The sequence below is a fragment of the Oncorhynchus tshawytscha genome, linkage group LG01, assembly GCF_018296145.1.
Source record: "Oncorhynchus tshawytscha isolate Ot180627B linkage group LG01, Otsh_v2.0, whole genome shotgun sequence".
Taxonomy (NCBI): Eukaryota; Metazoa; Chordata; class Actinopteri; order Salmoniformes; family Salmonidae; genus Oncorhynchus; species Oncorhynchus tshawytscha.
This window is the reverse complement of record NC_056429.1, coordinates 88,861,076-88,888,718: the sequence shown is the minus strand read 5'-3', so window position 1 is coordinate 88,888,718 and position 27,643 is coordinate 88,861,076. Positions and strand designations below refer to the sequence as shown.

The following is a 27,643-nucleotide window of genomic DNA, read 5'->3' as shown; positions in this document are numbered from 1 at the left end:
TGCATGGAGCAGCCAGAGCTGCCAGGCTGCATGGAGCAGCCAGAGCTGTCAGTCTGCATGGAGCAGCCAGAGATGTCAGTCTGCAAGGAGCTGTCAGTCTGCATGGAGCAGCCTGAGCTGTCAGTCTGCATGGAGCAGCCAGAGCTGTCAGTCTGCATGGAGCAGCCAGAGCTGTCAGTCTGCATGGAGCAGCCAGAGCTGCCAGTCTGCATGGAGCAGCCAGAGCTGTCAGTCTGCATGGAGCTGCCAGAGCTGCTGCATGGAGCAGCCAGAGCTGCCAGCCTGCATGGAGCAGCCAGAGCTGCCAGCCTGCATGGAGCAGCCAGAGCTGCCAGCCTGCATGGAGCAGCCAGAGCTGCCAGGCTGCATGGAGCAGCCAGAGCTGTCAGTCTGCAAGGAGCTGTCAGTCTGCATGGAGCAGCCAGAGCTGTCAGTCTGCATGGAGCAGCCAGAGCTGTCAGTCTGCATGGAGCAGCCAGAGATGTCAGTCTGCATGGAGCAGCCAGAGATGTCAGTCTGCATGGAGCAGCCAGAGATGTCAGTCTGCATGGAGCAGCCAGAGCTGTCAGTCTGCATGGAGCAGCCAGAGCTGTCAGTCTGCATGGAGCAGCCAGAGATGTCAGTCTGCAAGGAGCTGTCAGTCTGCATGGAGCAGCCTGAGCTGTCAGTCTGCATGGAGCAGCCAGAGGTGTCAGTCTGCATGGAGCAGCCAGAGCTGTCAGTCTGCATGGAGCAGCCAGAGCTGCCAGTCTGCATGGAGCAGCCAGAGCTGTCAGTCTGCAAGGAGCTGTCAGTCTGCATGGAGCAGCCTGAGCTGCCAGCCTGCATGGAGCAGCCAGAGCTGTCAGTCTGCATGGGGCAGCCAGAGCTGTCAGTCTGCATGGAGCAGCCAGAGCTGCCAGTCTGCATGGAACAGCCAGAGCTGTCAGTCTGCAAGGAGCTGTCAGTCTGCATGGAGCAGCCAGAGCTGTCAGTCTGCATGGAGCAGCCAGAGATGTCAGTCTGCATGGAGCAGCCAGAGCTGTCCGTCTGTATGGAGCAGCCAGAGCTGTCAGTCTGCATGGAGCAGCCAGAGATGTCAGTCTGCATGAAGCAGCCCGAGCTGCCAGTCTGCAAGGAGCTGCCAGTCTGCACGGAGCTGTCAGTCTGCAAGGAGCTGTCAGTCTGCAAGGAGCTGCCAGTCTGTAAGGAGCTGCCAGTCTGCAAGGAGCTGCCAGTCTGCACGGAGCCGCCAGAGCTGCCAGTCTGTAAGAAGCCGCCAGAGCTGTCAGCCTACATGGAGCAGCCAGAGCCGCCAGTCAGCGTGGAGCAGCCAGAGCCGCCAGTCAGCATGGAGCAGCCAGATCTTTCAGTCTGCCAGGATCCGCCAGTCAGCCAGACTCTTCCAGATCTGCCAGTCAGCCAGACTCTTCCAGATCCGCCAGTCAGCCAGACTCTTCCAGATCTGCCAGTCAGCCAGACTCTGCCAGTCAGCCAGACTCTTCCAGATCTGCCAGTCAGCCAGAACTGCCAGTCGATCTGCCAGTCGGCCAGGATCTGCCAGTCGGCCAGGATCTGCCAGTCGGCCAGGATCCGCCAGTCGGCCAGGATCCGCCAGTCGGCCAGGATTCGCCAGATCCGCCAGTCAGCCAGGATCTGCCAGTCAGCCAGGATCTGCTGAAACCACCAGCCAGCCAGGATCTGGTAGATCTACCTACCTGCCTGTGCTTCCTCTCACTCCTGAGCTTCCTCTCACTCCCGAGCTTTCTCTCACTCCCGAGCTTTCTCTCACTCCCAAGCTTTCTCTCACTCCCGAGCTTTCTCTCACTCCTGAGCTTTCTCTCACTCCTGAGCTTTCTCTCACTCCCGAGCTTTCTCTCACTCCCGAGCTTTCTCTCACTCCCGAGCTTCCCCTCAGTCCCGAGCTGCCTCAGTCCCGAGCTGTGCTTCAGTCCCGATCTGCTCCTCAGTCCAGTGGGTTTCTGGGTGAGGACTACTAGGCCATGGTCGGCGGCGAGGGTGGACTATCCAGGGACGCGAGGAGAGGGGACTAAGACATTAACTGAGTGGGTTCCACGTCCCACGCCGGAGCCACCACCATGGACAGACGCCCACCCGGACCCTCCCTATTGTTTTGAGGTGCGTTCGGGAGTCCGCACCTTAGGGGGGTTCTGTCACGCCCTGGTCTAAGTATTTTGTGTTTTTCTTCATGTATTGGGTCAGGCCAAATCAAATCAAATCAAATCAAATTTTATTTGTCACATACACATGGTTAGCAGATGTTAATGCGAGTGTAGCGAAATGCTTGTGCTTCTAGTTCCGACAATGCAGTAATAACGAGCAAGTAATCTAACTAACAATTCCAAAAAAACTACTGTCTTATACACAGTGTAAGGGGATAAAGAATATGTACATAAGGATATATGAATGAGTGATGATACAGTAGATGATATCGAGTACAGTATATACATATGAGATAAGTATGTAAACCAAGTGGCATAGTTAAAGTGGCTAGTGATACATGTATTACATAAGGATGCAGTCGATGATATAGAGTACAGTATCAACGTATGCATATGAGATGAACAATGTAGGGTAAGTAACATTATGTAAGGTAGCATTGTTTAAAGTGGCTAGTGATATATTTACATAATTTCCCATCAATTCCCATGATTAAAGTGGCTGGAGTAGAGTCAGTGTCATTGACAGTGTGTTGGCAGTAGCCACTCAATGTTAGTGGTGGCTGTTTAACAGTCTGATGGCCTTGAGATAGAAGGGTGTGGCAGGGTGTGGCATGGAGTTTTTGTATTGGGGTGTGTTTTGTCTTGGGGTTTTGGTGTGTGTGTATTGGGATTGTAGCTAGTGGGGTTATCTAGCAAGGTCTATGGCTGTCTGGAGTGGTTCTCAATCAGAGGTAGGTGTTTATCGTTGTCTCTGATTGGGAACCATATTTCGGCAGCCATATTCTTTGAGTTTGTCGTGGGTGATTGTCCTTAGTGTCTTTGTTCCTGTCTCTGTGTTTGCACCAGATAGGACTGTTTAGGTTTTCACTTTTCTTGTTTTGTATAGTCTGTTCATGTATCGTCGTCTTTATTAAAAACATGAATAACCACCACGCTGCATTTTGTTCCGCCTCTCTTTCACCGGAAGAAAACCCTTACAGCTCCAATCACCTCCACTCTGTTTCTCCACTCTGTTTCTCCTCTCCCCGTTGAGCTCCAATCGCCACTCTGTTTCTCCACTCTGTTTCTCCTCTCCCCGTTGAGCTCCAATCACCTCCACTCTGTTTCTCCACTCTGTTTCTCCTCTCCCCGTTGAGCTCCAATCACCTCCACTCTGTTTCTCCACTCTGTTTCTCCTCTCCCCGTTGAGCTCCAATCACCTCCACTCTGTTTCTCCACTCTGTTTCTCCTCTCCCCGTTGAGCTCCAATCACCTCCACTCTGTTTCTCCACTCTGTTTCTCCTCTCCCCGTTGAGCTCCAATCACCTCCACTCTGTTTCTCCACTCTGTTTCTCCTCTCCCCGTTGAGCTCCAATCACCTCCACTCTGTTTCTCCACTCTGTTTCTCCTCTCCCTGTTGAGCTCCAATCACCTCCACTCTGTTTCTCCACTCTGTTTCTCCACTCTGTTTCTCCTTTCCCCGTTGAGCTCAAATCACCTCAATAACAAGAGAAATCAATAACCAGAGGCCTTAAGGTGGAATGGACATAAAGTCTCTTTTATGGTTTTAGAAAAGCGCTGTATAAATCCTTGGTATAATTAACCTTCTATTTGACTCCGTGTCAGCCAGGGTATCCATCTACAGCAGGGGTATGAAGATCTCACGCTATGAGGTCCGGAGCCTGCTGGTTTTCTGATCCGTCACTGATTAGAGAGGAAAAATTAAAGAAAGCAGTGGAACTGGCTTCACAGTACAGATTTGAATTGAAGGGATTTACAGTATGTGATGTTATTCACAGATTTGATGAGGATGTTTTCTGTGCTTCTGCTTGCTTTTTGGAGTCTAAGCCGGGTTACTGTAAAGCACTTTGTGAGAAACTGCTAATGTATAAAGGGCTTTATAAATACATGTACTTGATTGAGGGGGTTAGGGTGGGGGAATAGGTATATACAGTGTGGTGTTAGAGGTAGGAGGACCTGCAACCGACCTAGACCATCATGCACTGCTCTTCTGGGCCTATAAATAACCTCACTAGGGGTTAGAACTCAGCTGGGACTGGGGTCAGGGGTTAAGGGTCAAGGCATGTTGGCTATTAGAATCTGCTCCATCATCCATCCACATTAGGTCTGAGGCCATTCTACGGTACTTTCATCTCTTAAATACACTGCTTTAATCACAGTCACATAACTCTACGATGATGGTGTCATTCTCAAGTCTCTCTCTCTCTTCCTCCGCTATGTTTACCTGAAGACTACCTCCTCAATGTGTTACTGGTATGTCATTCTCAGCCTGTTCCAGCTATACACTCACCCTGTAGTCTTCCTCCACTATAGTTATCTGAAGACTGCCTCCTCAATGCAGTATAACAGTATCATGTAACTCTAAACTGGTGTTGATGTGTAATTCTCAGTTTGTCTCACCCTCTAGTCATTTCCTCCCTTTGTGGTTGTCCGAAGAGCAAGTGGTCCCACATCCACATTGACCATGACTGCTGACAGTGGCAGGTGGCTGGCAGGAAGGCTGGGGGTGGAGGTGAAAGACTATTAGGGTTAAGTTCCTTGCTCAAGGGCACATCAACAGACTTTTCACCTAGTCGGCTCAGGGATTTGAACCAGCAACATTTTGGTTACTGGTCCAATGCTCTTAACCGCTAGGCTACCTGCTGTCAAGTCATGCAGTCCATCCCAAGTGGTACCCTATCCCCTATACACTGAGTGTACAAAACACTAGGAACACCTGCTCCTTCCAGAACATAAACTGACTTGTGTATGTGTGCCATTCAGAGTGTGAATGGGCAAGACAAAATATTTAAGAGCCTTTGAAAGGGGTATGATAGTAGGTACAAGGCGTAGCGGTTTGAGAGTGTTAAGAACTGCAATGCTTCTGGGTTTTTCACACACAACAGTTTCCTGAGTATATCAAGAATGGTCCACCTAAAGGACATCCAACAAACTTGATACAACTGTGGGAAGCATTGAAGTCAACATGGGCCAATGCTTTCGAATACCTTGTAGAGTTCATACCCCTATGAATTGAGACTGTTCTGAGGGCAAAAGTGAGTGCAACTCAATATTAGGAAGGCATTCTTAATTTTTTGTTCACTCAGTGTATAGTGCACTTCTTTTGAGCAGGGTAGTGCACACTATAGGGAATATGGTATGCATGAGGGTATGGGATGCATCGATGGAGTGGAAGTCCTTAAGTAATGACTAGTAATGTGGGTGGCAGTTGAATAACCCCAGAAGACTACATCATAGGCCTGTACTGGGATTACTCCTCTCTGGAATCACCAGACTATCATGGACCATATTGACCAAGACTGTTGGCTTTGGAGCCGGATTCTAATTTAAGGGCGCAGCCCTGCGGTGACCCGCGGCTTGTGTGTTTGCGTTTGGCGTTTTGTTTTTGATAGTTGATAGAGTTTGTCTTCGTGGTGTTTTATTCTCCTTGTATTTACTGTCTGTATTTATATTGATGTCTTTTGTCATTTCTTTTATTTAACGTTTCTTTAACTAAGCAAGTCAGTATGTTTGATCATACTGCACGTGTTGTGTACACAGAGACGCAAACAGTATTTCCCCATGGGGATATTAAAGTCATTATCTTACCTTATGTAAGCATTGGTTGGATGTACTGTTGGCTAACCTTACATGACTAATACTAGCATGTAAGCTTTGTATGTAGTCTTGTGAGCCGTACCCCCCCCCACACACACACACACATACTGAAGCAGATGAGTTAACAGTGCTTGTATGGAGTGTTGTCAGCAGCCTCTGTATTCAGTCTGAGCTGAATGAACACAACACCTTCCAGTGTTTCACACTCTACTAGCCAGTATTGTTTAGACAACCATCCAACCAGACAGGCTTTAAGAGGTACTGTAGAGGTATTGTAGTAATTACTGTAGAGGTATTGTAGTAATTACTGTAGAGGTATTGTGGTAATTACTGTAGAGGTATTGTGGTAATTACTGTAGAGGTATTGTGGTAATTACTGTAGAGGTATTGTGGTAATTACTGTAGAGGTATTGTAGTAATTACTGTAGAGGTATTGTAGTAATTACTGTAGAGGTATTGTGGTAATTACTGCAGAGGTATTGTGGTAATTACTGCAGAGGTATTGTGGTAATTACTGCAGAGGTATTGTGGTAATTACTGCAGAGGTATTGTAGTAATTACTGCAGAGGTATTGTAGTAATTACTGTAGAGGAATTGTGGTAATTACTGCAGAGGTATTGTGGTAATTACTGCAGAGGTATTGTGGTAATTACTGCAGAGGTATTGTGGTAATTACTGCAGAGGTATTGTAGTAATTACTGCGGAGGTATTGTAGTAATTACTGTGGAGGTATTGTAGTAATTACTGTGGAGGTATTGTAGTAATTACTGTGGAGGTATTGTAGTAATTACTGCGGAGGTATTGTAGTAATTACTGCAGAGGTATTGTAGTAATTACTGCAGAGGTATTGTAGTAATTACTGCAGAGGTATTGTAGTAATTACTGCAGAGGTATTGTAGTAATTACTGCAGAGGTATTGTAGTAATTACTGCAGAGGTATTGTAGTAATTACTGCAGAGGTATTGTAGTAATTACTGCAGAGGTATTGTAGTAATTACTGCAGAGGTATTGTAGTAATTACTGCAGAGGTATTGTAGTAATTACTGCAGAGGTATTGTAGTAATTACTGCAGAGGTATTGTAGCAATTACTGCAGAGGTATTGTAGCAATTACTGCAGAGGTATTGTAGCAATTACTGCAGAGGTATTGTAGCAATTACTGCAGAGGTATTGTAGCAATTACTGTGGAGGTATTGTAGTAATTACCGTGGAGGTATTGTAGTAATTACCGTAGAGGTATTGTAGTAATTACTGTAGAGGTACTGTAGTAGTTACTGTAGAGGTACTGTAGTAGTTACTGTAGAGGTACTGTAGTAGCGACTGTAGAGGTACTGTAGTAGTTACTGTAGAGGTACTGTAGTCGTTACGGTTGTTGCTACTGTAGAGGTACTGTAGTAGTGACTGTAGAGGTACAGTAGTAGTGACTGTAGAGGTACTGTAGTAGTGACTGTAGAGGTACTGTAGTAGTTACTGTAGAGGTACTGTAGTAGTTACTGTAGAGGTACTGTAGTAGTTACTGTAGAGGTACTGTAGTAGTTACTGTAGAGGTACTGTAGTAGTTACTGTAGAGGTACTGTAGTAGTGACTTTAGAAGTACTGTAGTAGTGATTGTAGAGTTACTGTAGTAGTTGCTGTAGAGGTACTGTAGTTGTTGCTATAGAAGTAATGTATTAGACCTAATAAAGTACTATAGTTGTTACTGTAAATGTACTGTAGTTACTGTAGTAGGTAGTGTTCAGGTACTGTAGTAGTTACTGTAGCGGTATTTTAGTAGTTTGTGTTGTGGTATTGTAGTAGTTACTGTAGTAGTTAATGTTGTGGTACTGTATTAGTTACTGTGGTAGTTAGTGTTGAGGTACTGTAGTATTTACTGTAGATATGCTGTATTAGTTTGTGCTGAGGTTCTGTATTATTTACTGTAGATATGCTGTAGTAGTTAGTGTTGAGGTACTGTTGTAGTTACTGTATAAATAATGTAGTAGTTAGTCTTGAGGTACTGTAGTAGTTACTGTAGAGGTACTATAGTAGTTACTGTAGTAGTTAGTGTTGATGTACTGTAGTATTTACTGTAGAGATACTGTAGTAATTAGTTTTGCGATACTGTAGTAGTTACTGTAGAGGTACTGTAGTAGTTACTGTAGAGGTACTGTAGTAGTTACTGTAGAGGTACTGTAGTAGTTAGTTTTGCGGTACTGTAGTTGTTACTGTAGAGGTATTGTAGTAGTTACTGTAGAGGTACTGTAGTAGTTACTGTAGAGGTACTGTAGTAGTTACTGTAGAGGTACTGTAGTAGTTACTGTAGAGATACTGTAGTAGTTACTGTAGTGGTATTGTAGTAGTTACCATAGTCGTTAGTGTTGTGGTACTGAATTAGTTACTGTAGAGATAATGTAGTAGTTACTTTTGAGGTACTATAGTATTTACTGTAGAGATACTGTAGTAGTTATTGTTGCGGTATTGTAGTATTTACTGTAGATATGTTGTAGTAGTTAGTGCTGAGGTACTGTAGCAGTTAGTGTTGAAGTACTATAGTATCTACTGTAGAGATAATGTAGTAGTTATTGTTGCGGTACTGTAGTAGTTACTGTAGAGGTACTGTAGTAGTTACTGTAGAGGTACTGTAGTAGTTACTGTAGTGGTATTGTAGTAGTTACTGTAGATATGTTGTAGTAGTTAGTGCTGAGGTACTGTAGCAGTTAGTGTTGAGGTACTATAGTATCTACTGTAGAGATACTGTAGTAGTTATTGTTGCTGTACTGTAGTAGTTACTGTAGAGGTACTGTAGTAGTTACTGTAGTGGTATTGTAGTAGTTACTGTAGATATGTTGTAGTAGTTAGTGCTGAGGTACTGTAGCAGTTAGTGTTGAGGTACTATAGTATCTACTGTAGAGATACTGTAGTAGTTATTGTTGCTGTACTGTAGTAGTTACTGTAGAGGTACTGTAGTAGTTACTGTAGTGGTATTGTAGTAGTTACCGTAGTCGTTAATTTTGTGGTTCTGAATTAGTTACTGCCGTGGTATTGTAGTAGTTACTGTAGTAGTTAGTGTTGAGGTTCTGTATTAGTTACTGTAGTAGTTATTGTTGAGGTACTGTAGTATTTACTGTAGATATGTTGTAGTAGTTAGTGCTGAGGTACTGTAGCAGTTAGTGTTGAGGTACTGTAGTAGTTACTGTAGTAGTTAGTGTTGTGGTACTGTATTAGTTACTGTATGGGTATTGTAGTGGTTACTGTAGTAGTTAGTGTTGAGGTACTGTAGTAGTTATTGTAGTAGTTACTCTAGTAGTTAGTGTTGAGGTACTGTAGTAGTTATTGTAGTAGTTACTCTAGTAGTTAGTGTTGAGGTACTGTAGTAGTTATTGTAGTAGTTACTGTAGTAGTTAGTGTTGTGGTACTGTATTAGTTACTGTATGGGTATTGTAGTGGTTACTGTAGTAGTTAGTGTTGAGGTACTGTAGTAGTTATTGTAGTAGTTACTGTAGTAGTTAGTGTTGAGGTATTGTTGTAGTTACTGAAGTGGTGTTGTAGTAGTTACTGCGGTGGTATTGTAGTAGTTACTGTAGTTGTTAGTGTTGAGGTACTGTAGTAGTTATTGTAGTAGTTACTGTAGTAGTTAGTGTTGAGATATTGTTGTAGTTACTGAAGTGGTGTTGTAGTAGTTACTGTGGTGGTATTGTAGTAGTTACTGTAGTTGTTAGTGTTGAGGTACTGTAGTAGTTATTGTAGTAGTTACTGTAGTAGTTAGTGTTGAGGTATTGTTTTAGTTACTGAAGTGGTGTTGTAGTAGTTACTGCGGTGGTATTGTAGTAGTTACTGTAGTTGTTGGTGTTGAGGTACTGTAGTAGTTATTGTAGTAGTTACTGTAGTAGTTAGTGTTGAGGTATTGTTTTAGTTACTGAAGTGGTGTTGTAGTAGTTACTGCGGTGGTATTGTAGTAGTTACTGTAGTTGTTGGTGTTGAGGTACTGTAGTAGTTATTGTAGTAGTTACTGTAGTAGTTAGTGTTGAGGTATTGTTTTAGTTACTGAAGTGGTGTTGTAGTAGTTACTGCGGTGGTATTGTAGTAGTTACTGTAGTTGTTAGTGTTGAGGTACTGTAGTTGTTACTGTAGTAGTTACTGTAGTAGTTAGTGTTGAGGTATTGTTTTAGTTACTGAAGTGGTGTTGTAGTAGTTACTGCGGTGGTATTGTAGTAGTTACTGTAGTTGTTAGTGTTGAGGTACTGTAGTTGTTACTGTAGTAGTTACTAGAAGAGCTTGAGGGCAGAACATGGTGTCTCCACATATGCAAGTCCTTTTGTGTGTTTGTGTGTGTCTTGCAATGTGTTGTTGCACTGACGATGTGAACATAGTCACATCATCAAGGTATAACAGGACAGATTTATAGCGACAGTCTCCAAACATGCATTCCTGAAATATACTGGGGGCTTTGCACAACCCGATGGGCATGCTATTTCATTCAGACAAACCGAAAGGAGTTTGTGTTTTTACATAGATTGTTGTAACACCCTGTTCTGAACACCTTTGTCATCGTTTGTCATTCATGTATCTAATTATACTAAATGTATCTCATTATCTTATAATTAACATAATGAGCATTACCTGGATATTGATTTTATATGCACAACTCATTAGTTTGCTCAAAGCCCAGCTTGTGTCTTAATGGGCTGTCATGTAGGAGTCTATGTCTTTCACTTTCAATGGTATGTTTTGCAGGACATTTTCTTGTTATTTTTCCTCAAGCCTTGGCTTAACAATGTCTGTCTGAGGGAAATAGACACGAGCTGTTTGTTTATTGTTTCGGTTTCCTTCCCACACTACCACACTCCCACCCTCCTACACTACCATCCTCCCACACTACCACACTCCCACCCTCCTACACTACCATCCTCCCACACTACCACACTCCCACCCTCCTACACTACCATCCTCCCACACTACCACACTCCCACCCTCCTACACTACCATCCTCCCACACTACCACACTCCCACCCTCCTCCTCCCACACTACCACACTCCCACCCTCTCCTACACTACCATCCTCCCACACTCCAACACTACCACACTCCCACCCTCCTACACTACCATCCTCCCACACTACCACACTCCCACCCTTCTACACTACCATCCTCCCACACTACCACACTCCCACCCTCCTACACTACCATCCTCCCACACTACCACACTCCCACCCTCCTACACTACCATCCTCCCACACTACCACACTCCCACCCTCCTACACTACCATCCTCCCACACTACCACACTCCCACCCTCCTACACTACCATCCTCCCACACTACCACACTCCCACCCTCCTACACTACCATCCTCCCACACTACCACACTCCCACCCTCCTACACTACCATCCTCCCACACTACCACACTCCCACCCTCCTACACTACCATCCTCCCACACTACCACACTCCCACCCTCCTACACTACCATCCTCCCACACTACCACACTCCCACCCCTCCTACTACCATCCCACCACACTCCCTACACTACCACCTCCCACCCACCCACCTCCCACACTACCATCCTCCCACACTACCACACTCCCACCCTCCTACACTACCATCCTCCCACACTACCACACTCCCACCCTCCTACACTACCATCCTCCCACACTACCACACTCCCACCCTCCTACACTACCATCCTCCCACACTACCACACTCCCACCCTCCTACACTACCATCCTCCCACACTACCACACTCCCACCCTCCTACACTACCATCCTCCCACACTACCACACTCCCACCCTCCTACACTACCATCCTCCCACACTACCACACTCCTACCCTCTTACACTACCATCCTCCCACACTCCAACACTACCACCATCCCACACTACCACACTCCCACCCTCCTACACTACCATCCTCCCACACTACCACACTCCCACCCTCCTACCATCCTCCCACACTACCACACTCCTACCCTCTTACACTACCATCCTCCCACACTCACACTACCACACTCCTACCATCCTCCCACACTACCACACTCCCACCCTCCTACACTACCATCCTCCCACACTACCACACTCCTACCCTCCTACACTACCATCCTCCCACACTACCACACTCCCACCCTCCTACACTACCATCCTCCCACACTACCACACTCCCACCCTCCTACACTACCATCCTCCCACACTACCACACTCCTACCCTCTTACACTACCATCCTCCCACACTCCAACACTACCACACTCCCACACTCCCACACTACCACCATCCCACACTACCACCCTACCACACTCCCACCCTCCTACACTACCACACTCCCACACTACCACCCTCCCACACTACCACACTCCCACACTACTACCCTACCACACTCCCACCCTACCACACTCCCACCCTCCTACACTACCACACTCCCACACTACCACCCTCTCAAACTACCACACTCCCACACTACTACCCTACCACACTCCCACACTACCACACTCCCACACTCCCACCCTCCCACCCTACCACACTACCACCATCCCACACTACCACCCTACCACACTCCCACCCTCCTACACTACCACACTCCCACACTACCACCCTCCCACACTACCACACTCCCACACTACTACCCTACCACACTCCCACACTACCACACTCCCATACTACCACACTCCCACACTACCACACTCCCACCCTACCACCTTCCCACACTACCTCTATTCTGCACTCCCACATTCCCACACTACCACTCTCCCACACTACCATATTCCCACACACCCACACTACCACACATACTACTCACAGAGGATGTCTCAAATATCTACTTTCCAACTACGTGCATCTGCATATAGATATTTATTAGCTGAGTGGATTTGCCTGCTGCCATCCATCATTCTGTCACTGCCTGGCTGGTAAGGTTCTTCCTGCCTGGCTGGCACACTGATAATGTACTGCTGGTAAGGTTCTTCCTTCCTGGCTGGCACACTGATAATGTACTGCTGGTAAGGTTCTTTCTTCCTGGCTGGCACACTGATAATGTACTGCTGGTAAGGTTCTTTCTTCCTGGCTGGCACACTGATAATGTAGTGCTGGTAAGGTTCTTCCTGGCTGGCACACTGATAATGTACTGCTGGTAAGGTTCTTCCTTCCTTGCTGGCACACTGATAATGTACTGCTGGTAAGGTCCTTCCTGGAACACTGATAATGTACTGCTGGTAAGGTTCTTCCTTCCTTGCTGGCACACTGATAATGTACTGCTGGTAAGGTCCTTCCTGGCTGGCACACTGATAATGTACTGCTGGTAAGGTTCTTCCTTCCTGGCTGGCACACTGATAATGTACTGCTGGTAAGGACCTTCCTGGCACACTGATACTGTACTGCTGGTAAGGTCCTTCCTGGCACACTGATACTGTACTGCTGGTAAGGTCCTTCCTGGCACACTGATACTGTACTGCTGGTAAGGTCCTTCCTGGCTGGCACACTGATAATGTACTGCTGGTAACGACCTTCCTGGCTGGCACACTGATGCTGTACTGCTGGTAAGGACCTTCCTGGCACACTGATAATGTACTGCTGGTAAGGTCCTTCCTGGCACACTGATAATATACTGCTGGTAAGGTCCTTCCTGGCAGACTGATAGTGTACTGCTGGTAACGACCTTCCTGGCACACTGATAATGTACTGCTGGTAAGGTCCTTCCTGGCACACTGATAATATACTGCTGGTAAGGTCCTTCCTGGCAGACTGATAGTGTACTGCTGGTAACGACCTTCCTGGCACACTGATAATGTACTGCTGGTAAGGTCCTTCCTGGCACACTGATAATATACTGCTGGTAAGGTCCTTCCTGGCAGACTGATAGTGTACTGCTGGTAACGACCTTCCTGGCACACTGATAATGTACTGCTGGTAAGGTCCTTCCTGGCTGGCACACTGATAATGTACTGCTGGTAACGACCTTCCTGGCACACTGATACTGTACTGCTGGTAAGGACCTAATGGATGGAATATGAATGACAGTCATCCAATATGCTGTAATAGAAAGAAAGCCATGCTCATAAAATAATAAAATAATTCTACTCACTCATCTTAATGGGCACAGACCACCACTGATCCTGGCGTTGGTGACTAAACTGCTTGGAGTAACCCTGGATTGTAAACTGTCATGCGTAATATTGCCACATCACAATATAATATTGCAACATAACATTGCCGGCATAACAGTACAAGTTCAGAGCATGTCGAGCTATTACATTCAAGTCTCAGAAACTGTTCCAGTGTACACCTCACTTGAGGAAGTCGTGTTATTTTAATTCTATTGTATTCTATTTTACTGTATTATATTCTACTGTATTCTATTCTACTATATTCTAAGCCAAACAGATTTGACTTGTGTTATGTCACGTTCGCATAGGAACATAATGTTCCTAGACATCCGCCACCCCTGAATTTTTTACATTCTACCATTTTCGGCAGTGTGCCAGCCAGGAAGGACCACTTACATCTTTAGCCATGAAGTGCTTTGAAATGCTGGTCATGGCTCACATTTGATTTATTTAACCTTTGTTTAACTAGGCAAGTTAGTTAAGAACAAATTCTTATTTACAAGGACGGCCTACCCCGGCAAACACTAACCCAGACGACACTGGGCCAATTGTGCACCACTCTATGGGACTCCCAATCACGGCCGGTTGCGATGCAGTCTGGAATCAAACCAGGGTCTGTAGTGACATATCTAGCACTGAGATGTCTTAGACCACTGCGCCACTCGGGAGCCCAATCAACACCTTCATCCCAGAAACCCTAGACCCATTCCAATTCGCATACCGCCCCAAAAGATCCACAGATGATGCAATCTCTATTGCACTCCACACTGCCCTTTCCCACCTGGACAAGTTCCTTGGTATCCACCATCAAACTATCATGGTCCAAACACACCAAGACAGTCGTGAAGAGGGCACGACAACGCCTATTCCCACTCAGGAGTCTGAAAAGATTTGTCATGAGTCCTCAAATCCTAAAAAAGTTCTACAGCTGCACCATCGAGATCATCCTGACTGGTTGCATCAACGCCTAGTATAGCAACTGCCCGGCTTCCGACCGCAAGGTGCTACAGAGGGTAGTGCTTACCACCCAATACATCACTGGGGCCAAGCTTCCTGCCATCCAGAACCTGTATACCAAAGACTCCAGCCACCCAAGTCATAGACCTTCTCTCTGCTTCGGCACGGCAAGCAGTACCGATGCGCCAAGTCTAGGTCCAACATGTTCTTTAACAGCGTCTACCCCCAAGCCATAAGACTGCTGAACAGGTAATCAAATGGCCACCCAGACTATTTGCATTGACCCTCTTTTTTTACGCTGCTGCTACTCTTTATTATCTATGCATAGTTACGTTGCCCCTACCTGCATGTACATTTGACCTCAATTACCTCGACTAACCCTTACCTCCACACATTGACTCGGTACCGCTACCTGCTGTATAAATCCTCGTTATTGTTCTTTTATTGTGTTCCTTTTTTAACTAGTTTATTTAGAAAATATTTTCTCATTCTGCACTGTTTGTTAAGGGCTTGTATGTAAGCATTTCATGGTAAGGTCTACCTGTTGTATTCGGCGCATGTGATGAATAACATTTGATTTGATTGCGTCACTAGGCAGGCTGACAGACATTTACATGTTTCAATGCTCTTAAATTGAAAGGATGATTATTCAATAGAAGTCTGAGGATGTTTGACGTTCTGTTCTATGTTATACTGTAATTATCACCTTTATCTACTGACAATTAAAAATGCCCAAGGAATGTGATTAGGTGATTGATTAATGTATACTGATGTAGGATCTTATTTTGAGCCAGTTTGCTACAGCAGGAAAATAATTCTGCGACAGGAAATGTAAATGATTATGTAGATTATAATCAATGGACTTTATTGAAGGGGTTGATACATATTGTGTAAGCGAAAATCAATCTGAAATGTCAAAGTGGAATTTAAAAACTTTAGACAAATACACTACAAGTTTTACATTTCCTGCATTGCACACAAGTTATCATGCAACAGGGTGACCAAATTAAGATCCTACATCTGTAGGAGTAATGTATAGGACAGGGCTCTCCAACCTTGTTCCTGGAGAGCTACTGTCCAGTAAGTTTTCGCTCTAACCCTAAGCTAGAGCACCTGATTCTAATAATTAACTGATTGATAAGGTGAATCAGGTTAGGTACAACTGGGGTTAGAGTGAAAACATCCTGGAGGGGAGCTCTCCTGGAAAAGGGTTGGAGTGTAAACCTACTGGAGGGGAGCTCTCCTGGAAAAGGGTTGGAGAGCCCTGGTATAAAAGCTATTGGCTTGGTGTCAGCTGGTTGGAGAGCCCTGGTAGGGAGGTATTGGCTTGGTGTCAGCTGGTTGGAGAACCCTGGTAGGGATGTATTGGCTTGGTACCAGCTGGTTGGAGAGCCCTGGTATAAGAGCTATTGGCTTGGTGTCAGCTGGTTGGAGAGCCCTGGTATAAAAGCTATTGGCTTGGTGTCAGCTGGTTGGAGAGCCCTGGTAGGGAGCTATTGGCTTGGTGTCAGCTGGTTGGAGAGCCCTGGTAGGGAGCTATTGGCTTGGTGTGAGCTGGTTGGAGAACCCTGGTAGGGAGGTATTGGCTTGGTGTCAGCTGGTTGGAGAGCCCTGTCTGCCTCCCCCTACTCTCTCTCTCTCTTTGTCTGTCTGTCTCCCCCTCTATCTGTCTGTCTCCCTTCTCTCTCTGTCTGTCTCCCCCGATCTGTCTGTCTCCCCTCCTCTCTGTCTGTCTTCTCTCTCTCTCTGTCTGTCTCCCCTCTCTCTCTGTCTGTCTCCCCCTGTGTCTGCTTCCCCCTTTCTGTCTGTCTCTCTCTGTCTGCCTCCCCCTCTATCTGTCTGTCTCCCTTCTCTCTCTGTCTGTCTCCCGCCCCTCTGTCTGTCGTCTCCCCTCTCTGTCTGTCTCCCCCTCTCTGTGTGGCTCCCCTTCTCTGTCTGTCTCCCCCTCTCTGTCTGTCTCCCGCCTCTCTGCCTGTCTCCCCTATCGGTCTGTCTCCCCCTATCGGTCTGTCTCCCCCTCTATCTGTCTGTCTCCCTTCTCTCTCTGTCTGTCTCCCGCCCCTCTGTCTGTCTCCCGCCCCTCTGTCTGTCTCCCGCCCCTCTGTCTGTCTCCCCCCCTCTGTCCGTCTCACCCTCTCTGCCTGTCTCCCTATCTGTCTGTCTCCCGCTATCGGTCTGTCTCGCCCTCTCTGTCTGTTCCCCACTCTCTCTCTCTCTCTCTCTCTCTCTCTCTCTCTCTCTCTCTCTCTCTCTCTCTCTCTCTCTCTCTCATCGTTTGGGTGTTCTTTGTCCCTGTGTGTGTTCTGTCTCATTGTGTGTGTGTTTGTTTGTGTGCTTTCTGCTCCCAGCCCCTCTGCGGAAAGCAAAGTTTGGGGAGAGCCCTCACATTCCACAACCCTACACACACCTCCTGTACTGCCAGGAACCACAACCTGGATACGTCCCCAGTAACTCTGCCCTGCTCTGTCCTTTTGTTTGTCTGTTCATACAGTGTGTGGGTGAGTGCAGATCGAATGTGTGTGTCAGAGCTAAGCAGTGTTCGGTTCGGTCTTTTGCGGCATCTTTACCAAAACATTGCACATCTCGGAGGTCATTAACTGAATTGTTATCCTGACGCCACCACTTTCCAGACTGTCTAGTTCTTCCTGACGCCCCCCCCCTTTCCAGACTGTCTAGTTCTACCTGACGCCACCCCTTTCCAGACTGTCTAGTTCTTCCTGACGCCACCCCTTTCCAGACTGTCTAGTTCTTCCTGACGCCACCCCTTTCCAGACTGTCTAGTTCTTCCTGACGCCCCCTGTGTCCAGACTGTCTAGTTCTTCCTAACACCCTCCCTTTCCAGACTGTCTAGTTCTTCCTGATGCCCCCTGTGTCCAGACTCTCTAGTTCTTCTTGACCCCCTTCACTCTTTAGTTCTTCCTGACCCCTCCTCCCTGTCAGACTCTAGTTCTTCTCCCTAACACCCCCTGTTCAGACTCTCTAGTTCTTCTCCCTAACACCCCCTGTCCAGACTCTCTAGTTCTTCTCCCTAACACCCCCTGTCCAGACTCCCTAGTTCTTCTCCCTAACACCCCCTGTCCAGACTCTCTAGTTCTTCTCCCTAACACCCCCTGTCCAGACTCTCTAGATCTTCCCCTAACACCCCCTGTCCAGACTCTCTAGTTCTTCTCCCTAACACCCCCTGTCCAGACTCTCTTGTTCTTCTCCCCAACACCCCCTGTCCAGACTCTCTAGTTCTTCTCCCTAACACCCCCTGTCCAGACTCTCTAGATCTTCTTCCTAACACCCCCTGTCCAGACTCTCTAGTTCTTCTTCATAACATTCCCCTGTCCAAACTCCCTAGTTCTTCTTCATAACATTCCCCTGTCCAGACTCCCTAGTTCTTCTCCCTAACACCCCCTGTTCAGACTCTCTAGTTCTTCTCCCTAACACCCCCTGTCCAGACTCTCTAGTTCTTCTCCCTAACACCCCCTGTCCAGACTCCCTAGTTCTTCTCCCTAACACCCCCTGTCCAGACTCTCTAGTTCTTCTCCCTAACACCCCCTGTCCAGACTCTCTTGTTCTTCTCCCTAACACCCCCTGTTCAGACTCTCTAGTTCTTCTCCCTAACACCCCCTGACCAGACTCTCTAGTTCTTCTCCCTAACACCCCCTGTCCAGACTCCCTAGTTCTTCTCCCTAACACCCCCTGTCCAGACTCTCTAGTTCTTCTCCCTAACACCCCCTGTCCAGACTCTCTAGATCTTCTTCCTAACACCCCCTGTCCAGACTCTCTAGTTCTTCTCCCTAACACCCCCTGTCCAGACTCCCTAGTTCTTCTCCCTAACACCCCCTGTCCAGACTCCCTAGTTCTTCTCCCTAACACCCCCTGTCCAGACTCTCTAGATCTTCTTCCTAACACCCCCTGTCCAGACTCCCTAGTTCTTCTCCCTAACACCCCCTGTCCAGACTCCCTAGTTCTTCTCCCTAACACCCCCTGTCCAGACTCTCTAGATCTTCTTCCTAACACCCCCTGTCCAGACTCTCTAGTTCTTCTCCCTAACACCCCCTGTCCAGACTCTCTTGTTCTTCTCCCCAACACCCCCTGTCCAGACTCTCTAGTTCTTCTCCCTAACACCCCCTGTCCAGACTCTCTAGATCTTCTTCCTAACACCCCCTGTCCAGACTCTCTAGTTCTTCTCCCTAACACCCCCTGTCCAGACTCTCTAGTTCTTCTTCATAGCATTCCCCTGTCCAGACTCCCTAGTTCTTCTCCCTAACACCCCCTGTCCAGACTCTCTAGATCTTCTTCCTAACACCCCCTGTCCAGACTCTCTAGTTCTTCTCCCTAACACCCCCTGTCCAGACTCTCTTGTTCTTCTCCCCAACACCCCCTGTCCAGACTCTCTAGTTCTTCTCCCTAACACCCCCTGTCCAGACTCTCTAGATCTTCTTCCTAACACCCCCTGTCCAGACTCTCTAGTTCTTCTCCCTAACACCCCCTGTCCAGACTCTCTAGTTCTTCTTCATAGCATTCCCTGTCCAGACTCCCTAGTTCTTCTTCATAACATTCCCCTGTCCAGACTCCCTAGTTCTTCTTCATAACATTCCCCTGTCCAGACTCCCTAGTTCTTCTTCATAACATTCCCTGTCCAGACTCCCTAGTTCTTCTTCATAACATTCCCCTGTCCAGACTCCCTAGTTCTTCTTCATAACATTCCCTGTCCAGACTCCCTAGTTCTTCTTCATAACATTCCCCTGTCCAGACTCCCTAGTTCTTCTTCATAACATTCCCCTGTCCAGACTCCCTAGTTCTTCTTCATAACATTCCCCTGTCCAGACTCCCTAGTTCTTCTTCATAACATTCCCCTGTCCAAACTCTCTACTTCTTCTCCCTAACACCCCCCTGTCCAAACTCTCTACTTCTTCTCCCTAACACCCCCTGTCCAGACTCCCTAGTTCTTCTCCCTAACACCCCCTGTCCAGACTCTCTAGTTCTTCTCCCTAACACCCCCTGTCCAGACTCTCTAGATCTTCTTCCTAACACCCCCTTGTCCAGACTCTCTAGTTCTTCTCCCTAACACCCCCTGTCCAGACTCTCTAGTTCTTCTTCATAACATTCCCCTGTCCAGACTCCCTAGTTCTTCTCCCTAACACCCCCCTGTCCAGACTCTCTAGTTCTTCTTCATAGCATTCCCCTGTCCAGACTCCCTAGTTCTTCTTCATAACATTCCCCTGTCCAGACTCCCTAGTTCTTCTTCATAACATTCCCCTGTCCAGACTCCCTAGTTCTTCTTCATAACATTCCCCTGTCCAAACTCCCTAGTTCTTCTTCATAACATTCCCCTGTCCAGACTCCCTAGTTCTTCTTCATAACATTCCCCTGTCCGAACTCCCTAGTTCTTCTTCATAACATTCCCCTGTCCAGACTCCCTAGTTCTTCTTCATAACATTCCCCTGTCCAGACTCCCTAGTTCTCCTCCCTAACACCCCCCTGTCCAGACTCCCTAGTTCTTCTTCATAACATTCCCCTGTCCAGACTCCCTAGTTCTTCTTCATAACATTCCCCTGTCCAGACTCTCTAGTTCTTCTTCATAACATTCCCCTGTCCAAACTCTTTAGTTCTTCCCGACCCCCCCATGTTCAGGCACACTAGTTCTTTCTGACCCCCATGTCCAGACTCACTTGTTCTTTCTGACCCCCCATGTCCATTCTTTCTAGTTATTCCTGACCCCCCTCACTCCCCATTTCTCTACCTCTCTACCACTCCCCCCCCTCCGACTTCTTTCTCCCCCTCGCTCTCGCACTCCTCTCCCATACCTCGTCTTCGGTTTCTGTTTAGATCACAGCGGGCCATTCCTCTGTATCCCCGTGGAAAGTCCGGTTTCCTCCCTATGTCCCCCTCTTTCCCACCACAGGAGAACAACATCAGCTTGGGCCGTTAAATGTGGTGAAGGCATGGAATACCAATGCTGTTACTGCTGGTACTGTGTGACAGTAGGGTGGATTGATTTGAACAGGAATTCTGCTCAGTAGGGAAAAGCCAAGAAAAGATGAGCTTTGACCTCCCACATGGAACGAATGGCACTTGTGTTAGCTTTTATCAAGAGGTCTCAAGGAATGTGTGACTACCTGAGTCTGAGTTTAACATCTGATCCTAGGACAGAATACTAGACCACAGGTCCCATTCTGCCTTGTGTCTGTGTCTAGACTTGTGTGTATGCGTGCATGCATGTGTATCCTCCCAATTCGTATAGCATAGCCTCCACTGGTGTTTTACTGTACATTGTACAACCCATCCTACTGTACAGGATGTGAACAGCGCCTCTGTCATGGTAGTAGCCATAGAGATCCTATACATTATTCTAATTCCTAACCGTAGTGTCACGATCATCGTATGGAGTAGAAGGTGAGGACCAAAGCGCAGCGTGGTTAGTATACATTCTTCTTTATTGAAGAAAGAACATGAAGTAAACTGAACCAAAACAATAAACGAATAACGACCGTGACGCTATAATAAGAAAACTGTGCTGACACAAGCAACTAACATAGACATAGATAATCACCCACAAAGTACCCACAGAATATGGCTGCCTAAATATGGTTCCCAATCAGAGACAACGATAGACAGCTGCCTCTAATTGAGAACCAATCTAGGTAACCATAGACATACAATTTACCTAGAAAGGACTCAGCCCCATAAACATACAAAACCCCTAGACAAGTGAAAAACACATACATCACCCATGTCACACCCTGACCTAAACAAAATAACAAGGAAAACAAAGAATACTAAGGTCAGGGTGTGACATAGACATCCTATACATTATTCTAATTCCTAATCCTATGGAAATAGCCTTGTAATCTAGTGTTACAGTGTTACCGAGACAATAGTCTCTCCTATTCTGTGGCTACTGATGTTGATTTTGGGGGGAATGTGGGGGCTTACATGGCTTAACCGTCCTCTCTCACTTTACCTGTAACCCCTGCTCTCCTGTGGTATGGAGGTATGGGGCTCCCCTGCTCTCCTGTGGTTTGGAGGTATGGGGCTCCCCTGCTCTCCTGTGGTATGGAGGTATAGGGCTCCCCTGCTCTCCTGTGGTATGGAGGTATGGGGCTCCCCTGCTCTCCTGTGGTTTGGAGGTATGGGGCTCCCCTGCTCTCCTGTGGTATGGAGGTATGGGGCTCCCCTGCTCTCCTGTGGTATGGAGGTATGGGGCTCCCCTGCTCTCCTGTGGTATGGAGGTATGGGGCTCCCCTGCTCTCCTGTGGTATGGAGGTATGGGGCTCCCTGCTCTCCTGTGGTATGGAGGTATGGGGCTCCCCTGCTCTCCTGTGGTATGGAGGTATGGGGCTCCCCTGCTCTCCTGTGGTATGGAGGTATGGGGCTCCCCTGCTCTCCTGTGGTATGGAGGTATGGGGCTCCCCTGCTCTCCTGTGGTATGGAGGTATGGGGCTCCCCTGCTTCAGCTGTGGTATGGAGGAATGGGGCTCCCCTGCTGAGCTGTGGTATGGAGGGTTGGTTCTCCCCTACTTGCTCCACACATTTGCTAGCTCCTCTCTCCTCTCAAAAGGCTGCAAACGGAGATAGAACCAGGTGCGTCCACACAGGAACACATTCCTTCTCGCTGCCTTTTGCGCTGGCAGATAGTTACCATGGCAACCATCTGTCTCTCTCTTCTCTCCCCTCCTCTCTCTCCGCAGCTCAGGAATCTGATAGAGGAGGACTAGGAGAGGAGAGGGAGAGGAGGGCAAACACACAAGCTTACTTTATATTGTTCTTTTTTTTTTCATATTCAAATTGTGTAGCAGAGGAGTGTTTCTAATTTAGTGAAATCCTTTGTCTTTTTGCTTTGGAAGCTGTCCAAGATCTAGGCTGTCACTTGGATAAATTCAGTAACAAACAGTATGTTGCAATGTCGGTATGCTCAAGTAAATATATTCAAATGAAGCCACGTATCAGACCGAAATCAAAAGACACACTAACACCTGCTGTGATAGTCTGTCTGTCTCTCTCTCTGTCTCTCTCTCTGTCTGCCTGTCTGTCTCCCTGTCTGTCTTTTTTATTTTTATGGTAGAGACCCTTTATTTACTGAGCCCCTGTGATGGTGGATGTTAGGAGCTCCCTGTGATGGTGGATGTTAGGAGCTCCCTGTGATGGTGGATCCCCTGTGATGGTGGAAGTTAGGAGCCCCCTGTGATGGTGGATGTTAGGAGCTCCCTGTGATGGTGGATTTTAGGAGCCCCTGTGATGGTGGACGTTAGGAGCCCCCTGTGATGGTGGATTTTAGGAGCCCCCTGTGATGGTGGATGTTAGGAGCTCCCTGTGATGGTGGATTTTAGGAGCCCCCTGTGATGGTGGACGTTAGGAGCCCCCTGTGATGGTGGATGTTAGGAGCCCCCTGTGATGGTGGATGTTAGGAGCTCCCTGTGATGGTGGACGTTAGGAACTCCCTTTGATGGTGGATGTTAGGAGCTCCCTGTGATGGTGGACGTTAGGAGCCCCCTGTTATGGTGGATGTTAGGAGCCCCATGTAATGGTGGAGCTCCCTGTGATGGTGGACGTTTGGAGCCCCCTGTAATGGTGGAGCCCCTGTGATGGTGGAGCTCCCTGTGATGGTGGATGTTAGGAGCCCACTGTGATGGTGGAGCCCCCTGTGATGGTGGATGTTAGGAGCCCACTGTGATGGTGGAGCCCCATGTGATGGTGGAGCCCCCTGTGATTGTGGATGTTAGGAACCCCTGTGATGGTGGAAGTTAGGAGCTCCCTGTGATGGTGGATGTTAGGAGCTCCCTGTGATGGTGGATGTTAGGAGCCCCTGTGATGGTGGATTTTAGGAGCTCCCTGTGATGGTGGATGTTAGGAGCCCCCTGTGATGGTGGATGTTAGGAGCCCCCTGTGATGGTGGACGTTAGGAGCCCCCTCTAATGGTGGACGTTAGGAGCTCCCTGTGATGGTGGATGTTAGGAGCCCCCTGTGATGGTGGACGTTAGGAGCCCCTGTGATGGTGGATGTCAGGAGCCCCTTGTGATGGTGGACGTTAGGAGCCCCCTGTGATGGTGGATGTTAGGAGCTCCCTGTGATGGTGGACATTAGGAGCCCCCTGTGATGATGGACGTTAGCAGCTCCCTGTGATGGTGGATGTTAGGAAACCCCTGTGATGGTTGATGTTCGCAGCTCCCTGTGATGGTGGATGTTAGGAGCTCCCTGTGATGGTGGAAGTTAGGAGCCCCCTGTAATGGTGGAGCCCCCTGTGATGGTGGATGTTAGCAGCTCCCTGTGATGGTGGATGTTAGGAGCTCCCTGTGATGGTGGATGTTAGGAGCTCCCTGTGATGATGGATGCTAAGAGCCCCCTGTGATGGTGGATGTTAGGAGCTCCCTGTGATGGTGGATGTTAGGAGCTCCCTGTGTTGGTGAATGTTAGGAGCCCCCTGTGATGGTGGATGTTAGGAACCCCATGTGATGGTGGACGTTAGGAGCTCCCTGTGATGGTGGACGTTAGGAGCTTCCTGTGATGGTGGATGTTAGGAGCTCCCTGTGATGGTGGACATTAGGAGCCCCCTGTGATGGTGGATGTCAGGAGCCCCCTGTGATGGTGGACGTTAGGAGCCCCCTGTGATGGTGGACGTTAGGAGCCCCCTGTGATGGTGGATTTTAGGAGCTCCCTGTGATGGTGAATGTTAGGAGCCCCCTGTGATGGTGGACGTTATTAGCCCCCTGTGATGGTGGATGTTAGGAGCTCCCTGTGATGGTGAATGTTAGGAGCCCCCTGTGAAGGTTGGATGTTAGGTCCCTCCCTTTTTCAGCCCGTTTGCTTCCATTCGGTTCCTTTTGAAAACACCCAAAGAAACCAGTCTGTCTAATCTCTCTCACTTCTATTTAGTTGAACACATCACCCTCTGTCAGCTGTCTTTCTTTGACATTCCCACGTCCACATCTAACACCCTTAACCCACACACAGCAGAGAGAAACCAGCTCTTCAGGTGAGATCAACACGTTACTTAGCAACACCCCGCCCATAATAAAGTAGTCCACCAGCGGCAGCATCAGGTATCAGTGTAACAATAACATCCTGGTGACGAAACCAGAGCAGGATCTAGAGACATATTAGTAATGATGACAGTGAAACCTCCAGCATTGCTAGAAGTGTCCTCATTCCTATCATCCTATTACAGTAGTTTCAGAGGATATTCAGACCCTCTCCAATATACTGTACATGTGTACATACTGTATCCTACATACCGCTCTCTCTCTCTGTCTCAATCTCCTCTGTCTCAATCTCTCTCTCTCTCTGTCTCAATCTCCTCTGTCTCAATCTCGCTCTCTCTCAACCACTCCACAAATTTCTTGTGAACAAACTATAGTTTTGGCAAGTCAGTTAAGACAACTACTTTGTGCATGACATACGTCATTTTGCCAACAATTGTTTACAGACAGATTATTTCACTGTATCACAAATCCAGTGGGTCAGAAGTTTACATACACTAAGTTGACTGTGCATTTAAACAGCTTGGAAACTTCCAGAAAATTATGTTATTCTGATAGGATAATTGACATCATTTGACTCAATTGGAGGTGTACCTGTGGATGTATTGTACCTGTCAAGCAAAGAGGCCTACCTTCAAACTCGCCTCTTTGCTTGACATCATGGGAAAATCAAAAGAAATCAGCAAAGACCTCAGAAGAAAAAAATGTAGACCTCCAAAAGTCTGGTTCATCCTTGGGATCAATTTCCAAATGCCTTAAGGTACCATGTTCATCTGTACAAACAATAGTACGCAAGTATAAACACCATGGGACCATGCAGCCGTCATATCGCTCAGGAAGGAGAAATGTTCATCTGTACAACCAATAGTACGCAAGTATAAACACCATGGGACCATGCAGCCGTCATATCGCTCAGGAAGGAGGCGTGTTCAGTACTTTGGTGCGAAAAGTGCAAATCAATCCCAGAACAACAGCAAAGGACATTGTGAAGATGCTGGAGGAAACAGGTACATAACCTGAAAGGCCGCTCAGCTAGGAAAAAGCCACTGCTCCAAAACCGCCATAAAAAGCCAGCCTACGGTTTGCATCTGCACATGGGGACAAAGATTGTACTTTTTGGAGAAATGTCCTCTGGTCTGATGAAACAAAAATAGAACTGTTTGGCCATAATGACCACCATTATGTTTGGAGGAAAAAGGGGGAGGCTTGCAAGCCGAAGAACACCATTCCAACCGTGAAGCACGGGGGTGGCAGCATCATTTTGTGGGGGGGATTTGCTGCAGGAGGGACTGGTGAACTTCACAAAATAGATGATATCATGAGGGAGGGAAAATTGTGTGTCCAGTTCAGTCTCAATCTCAAGAGAGTTTACCTCTGATGCACAGCTCTGCTCTCAGGAGTAGTTCAGGTATTGAGTCTCTTTTCTCTACCCTACTCGACCCCCTTCCTACTCTACCCTACTCTACTGTACCCCACACTACTGTACTCAACTCTACTGTACCCTATGCTACTCTACTCTACTGTACCCTACTGTAGTCTACTGTACTCTGCCCTACTCTATCCTACTCTACTCCACTGTACTCTACAAAAGTTTACTCTACCCTACTCTACTGTACTCAACCCTACCCTACTCTACTGCACCCTACTCTACTCTACTCTACCCTACTGTACACTACTGTACTCTACCCTACTGTACCCTACTGTACTCCACTGTACTCTACCCAACTTTACTCTACTCTACCTACTCTATTGCGCTCAACCCTTCCCTACTCTACTCTACTGTACTCTACCCTACCCTACTCTTCCTTACTCTACTCTATCCTACTGTACCCAACTCTACTCTACTCTACCCTACCCTACTCTACCCTACCCCACCCGACTTCACCCAACTCTACCCTACTCGGTTTCAACCCTACCTTACTCAGTTTCTACCCTACCCTACCCTACTCTACTCTACCCTACTTGGTTTCAACCCTACCCTACTCTAGTCTACCCTACTCGGTTTCAACCTTACCCTACTCGGTTTCAACCCTACCTTACTCAGTTTCTACCATACCCTACCCTACTCGGTTTCTACCCTACTCTACTCTACTCTACTCTACCCTACCCTACTCGGTTTCTACCCTACTCTACTCTACTCTAACCTACTCGGTTTCAACCTTACCCTACTCGGTTTCTACCCTACTCTACTCTACTCTACTCTACCCTACTCGGTTTCTACCCTACCCTACTCTACTCTACTCTACCCTACTCGGTTTCTACCCTACTCTACTTTATGCCTTCTCCCATTTGTGTTCTCTTTTAGTTTTAGTTTTTGTGATTGGTATTGATTTAGTATTTAAAAAATGTCGCGTTGGGACTTGAACACATAAAGGACAATTATCCATCAGTTTACTGCATGGTTGCCTTGTGAATCTTGTCATTTTCATGTGCTCTGTCTCTGGTCTAGTTTCTTTCCAAGGTGTGGTTGCCTTCCAGGTAAAGCCAGTTGGTTTACTTTGTTTTATACACACTCACAAACATACTCCTTCTCTCTCTCTTTCTGTCTCTCTCTCTTCCTCCTTCTCCCTCTCTCTCCCCCCTCTCTCCATTAATTTCCCTCTATCTCTCTCGCTCTCTCCCTCTCTCCTTCTCTCTGTCTATAGGGGAGTCAAGCAGGGAGCTGGGCCCTCCTCCTTCGGTGGATGAGGCAGCCAACACATTGATGACACGCCTGGGCTTCCTGTTGGGAGACAAAACTAGTGAGGGGCCAGACAGAGAACATTACAGCATGGATGAACCAGACAATAGACAGGTGTGTGTGTGTTTGGCCATCCCACAATGCTATCCCCTCTCTACTACTGCTATCACTGAGGAAATGGTGCTGGGGAGGAAAAATGTCTCTCCATATTCG

At 47.3% G+C, this 27,643-nt stretch overlaps 1 protein-coding gene across 1 annotated transcript in view; it reads left to right on the top strand.

Moving 5' to 3' along the window:
- Positions 1–27,643, top strand: part of LOC112261396 (protein TANC2-like) — a 176,845-nt gene that overhangs the window by 49,023 nt on the left and 100,179 nt on the right. The window contains exon 3 of the mRNA XM_042327127.1: positions 27,396–27,544. Coding sequence (XP_042183061.1) covers positions 27,396–27,544 — 149 coding nt within the window. The remainder of the gene's footprint in view (positions 1–27,395; positions 27,545–27,643) is intronic.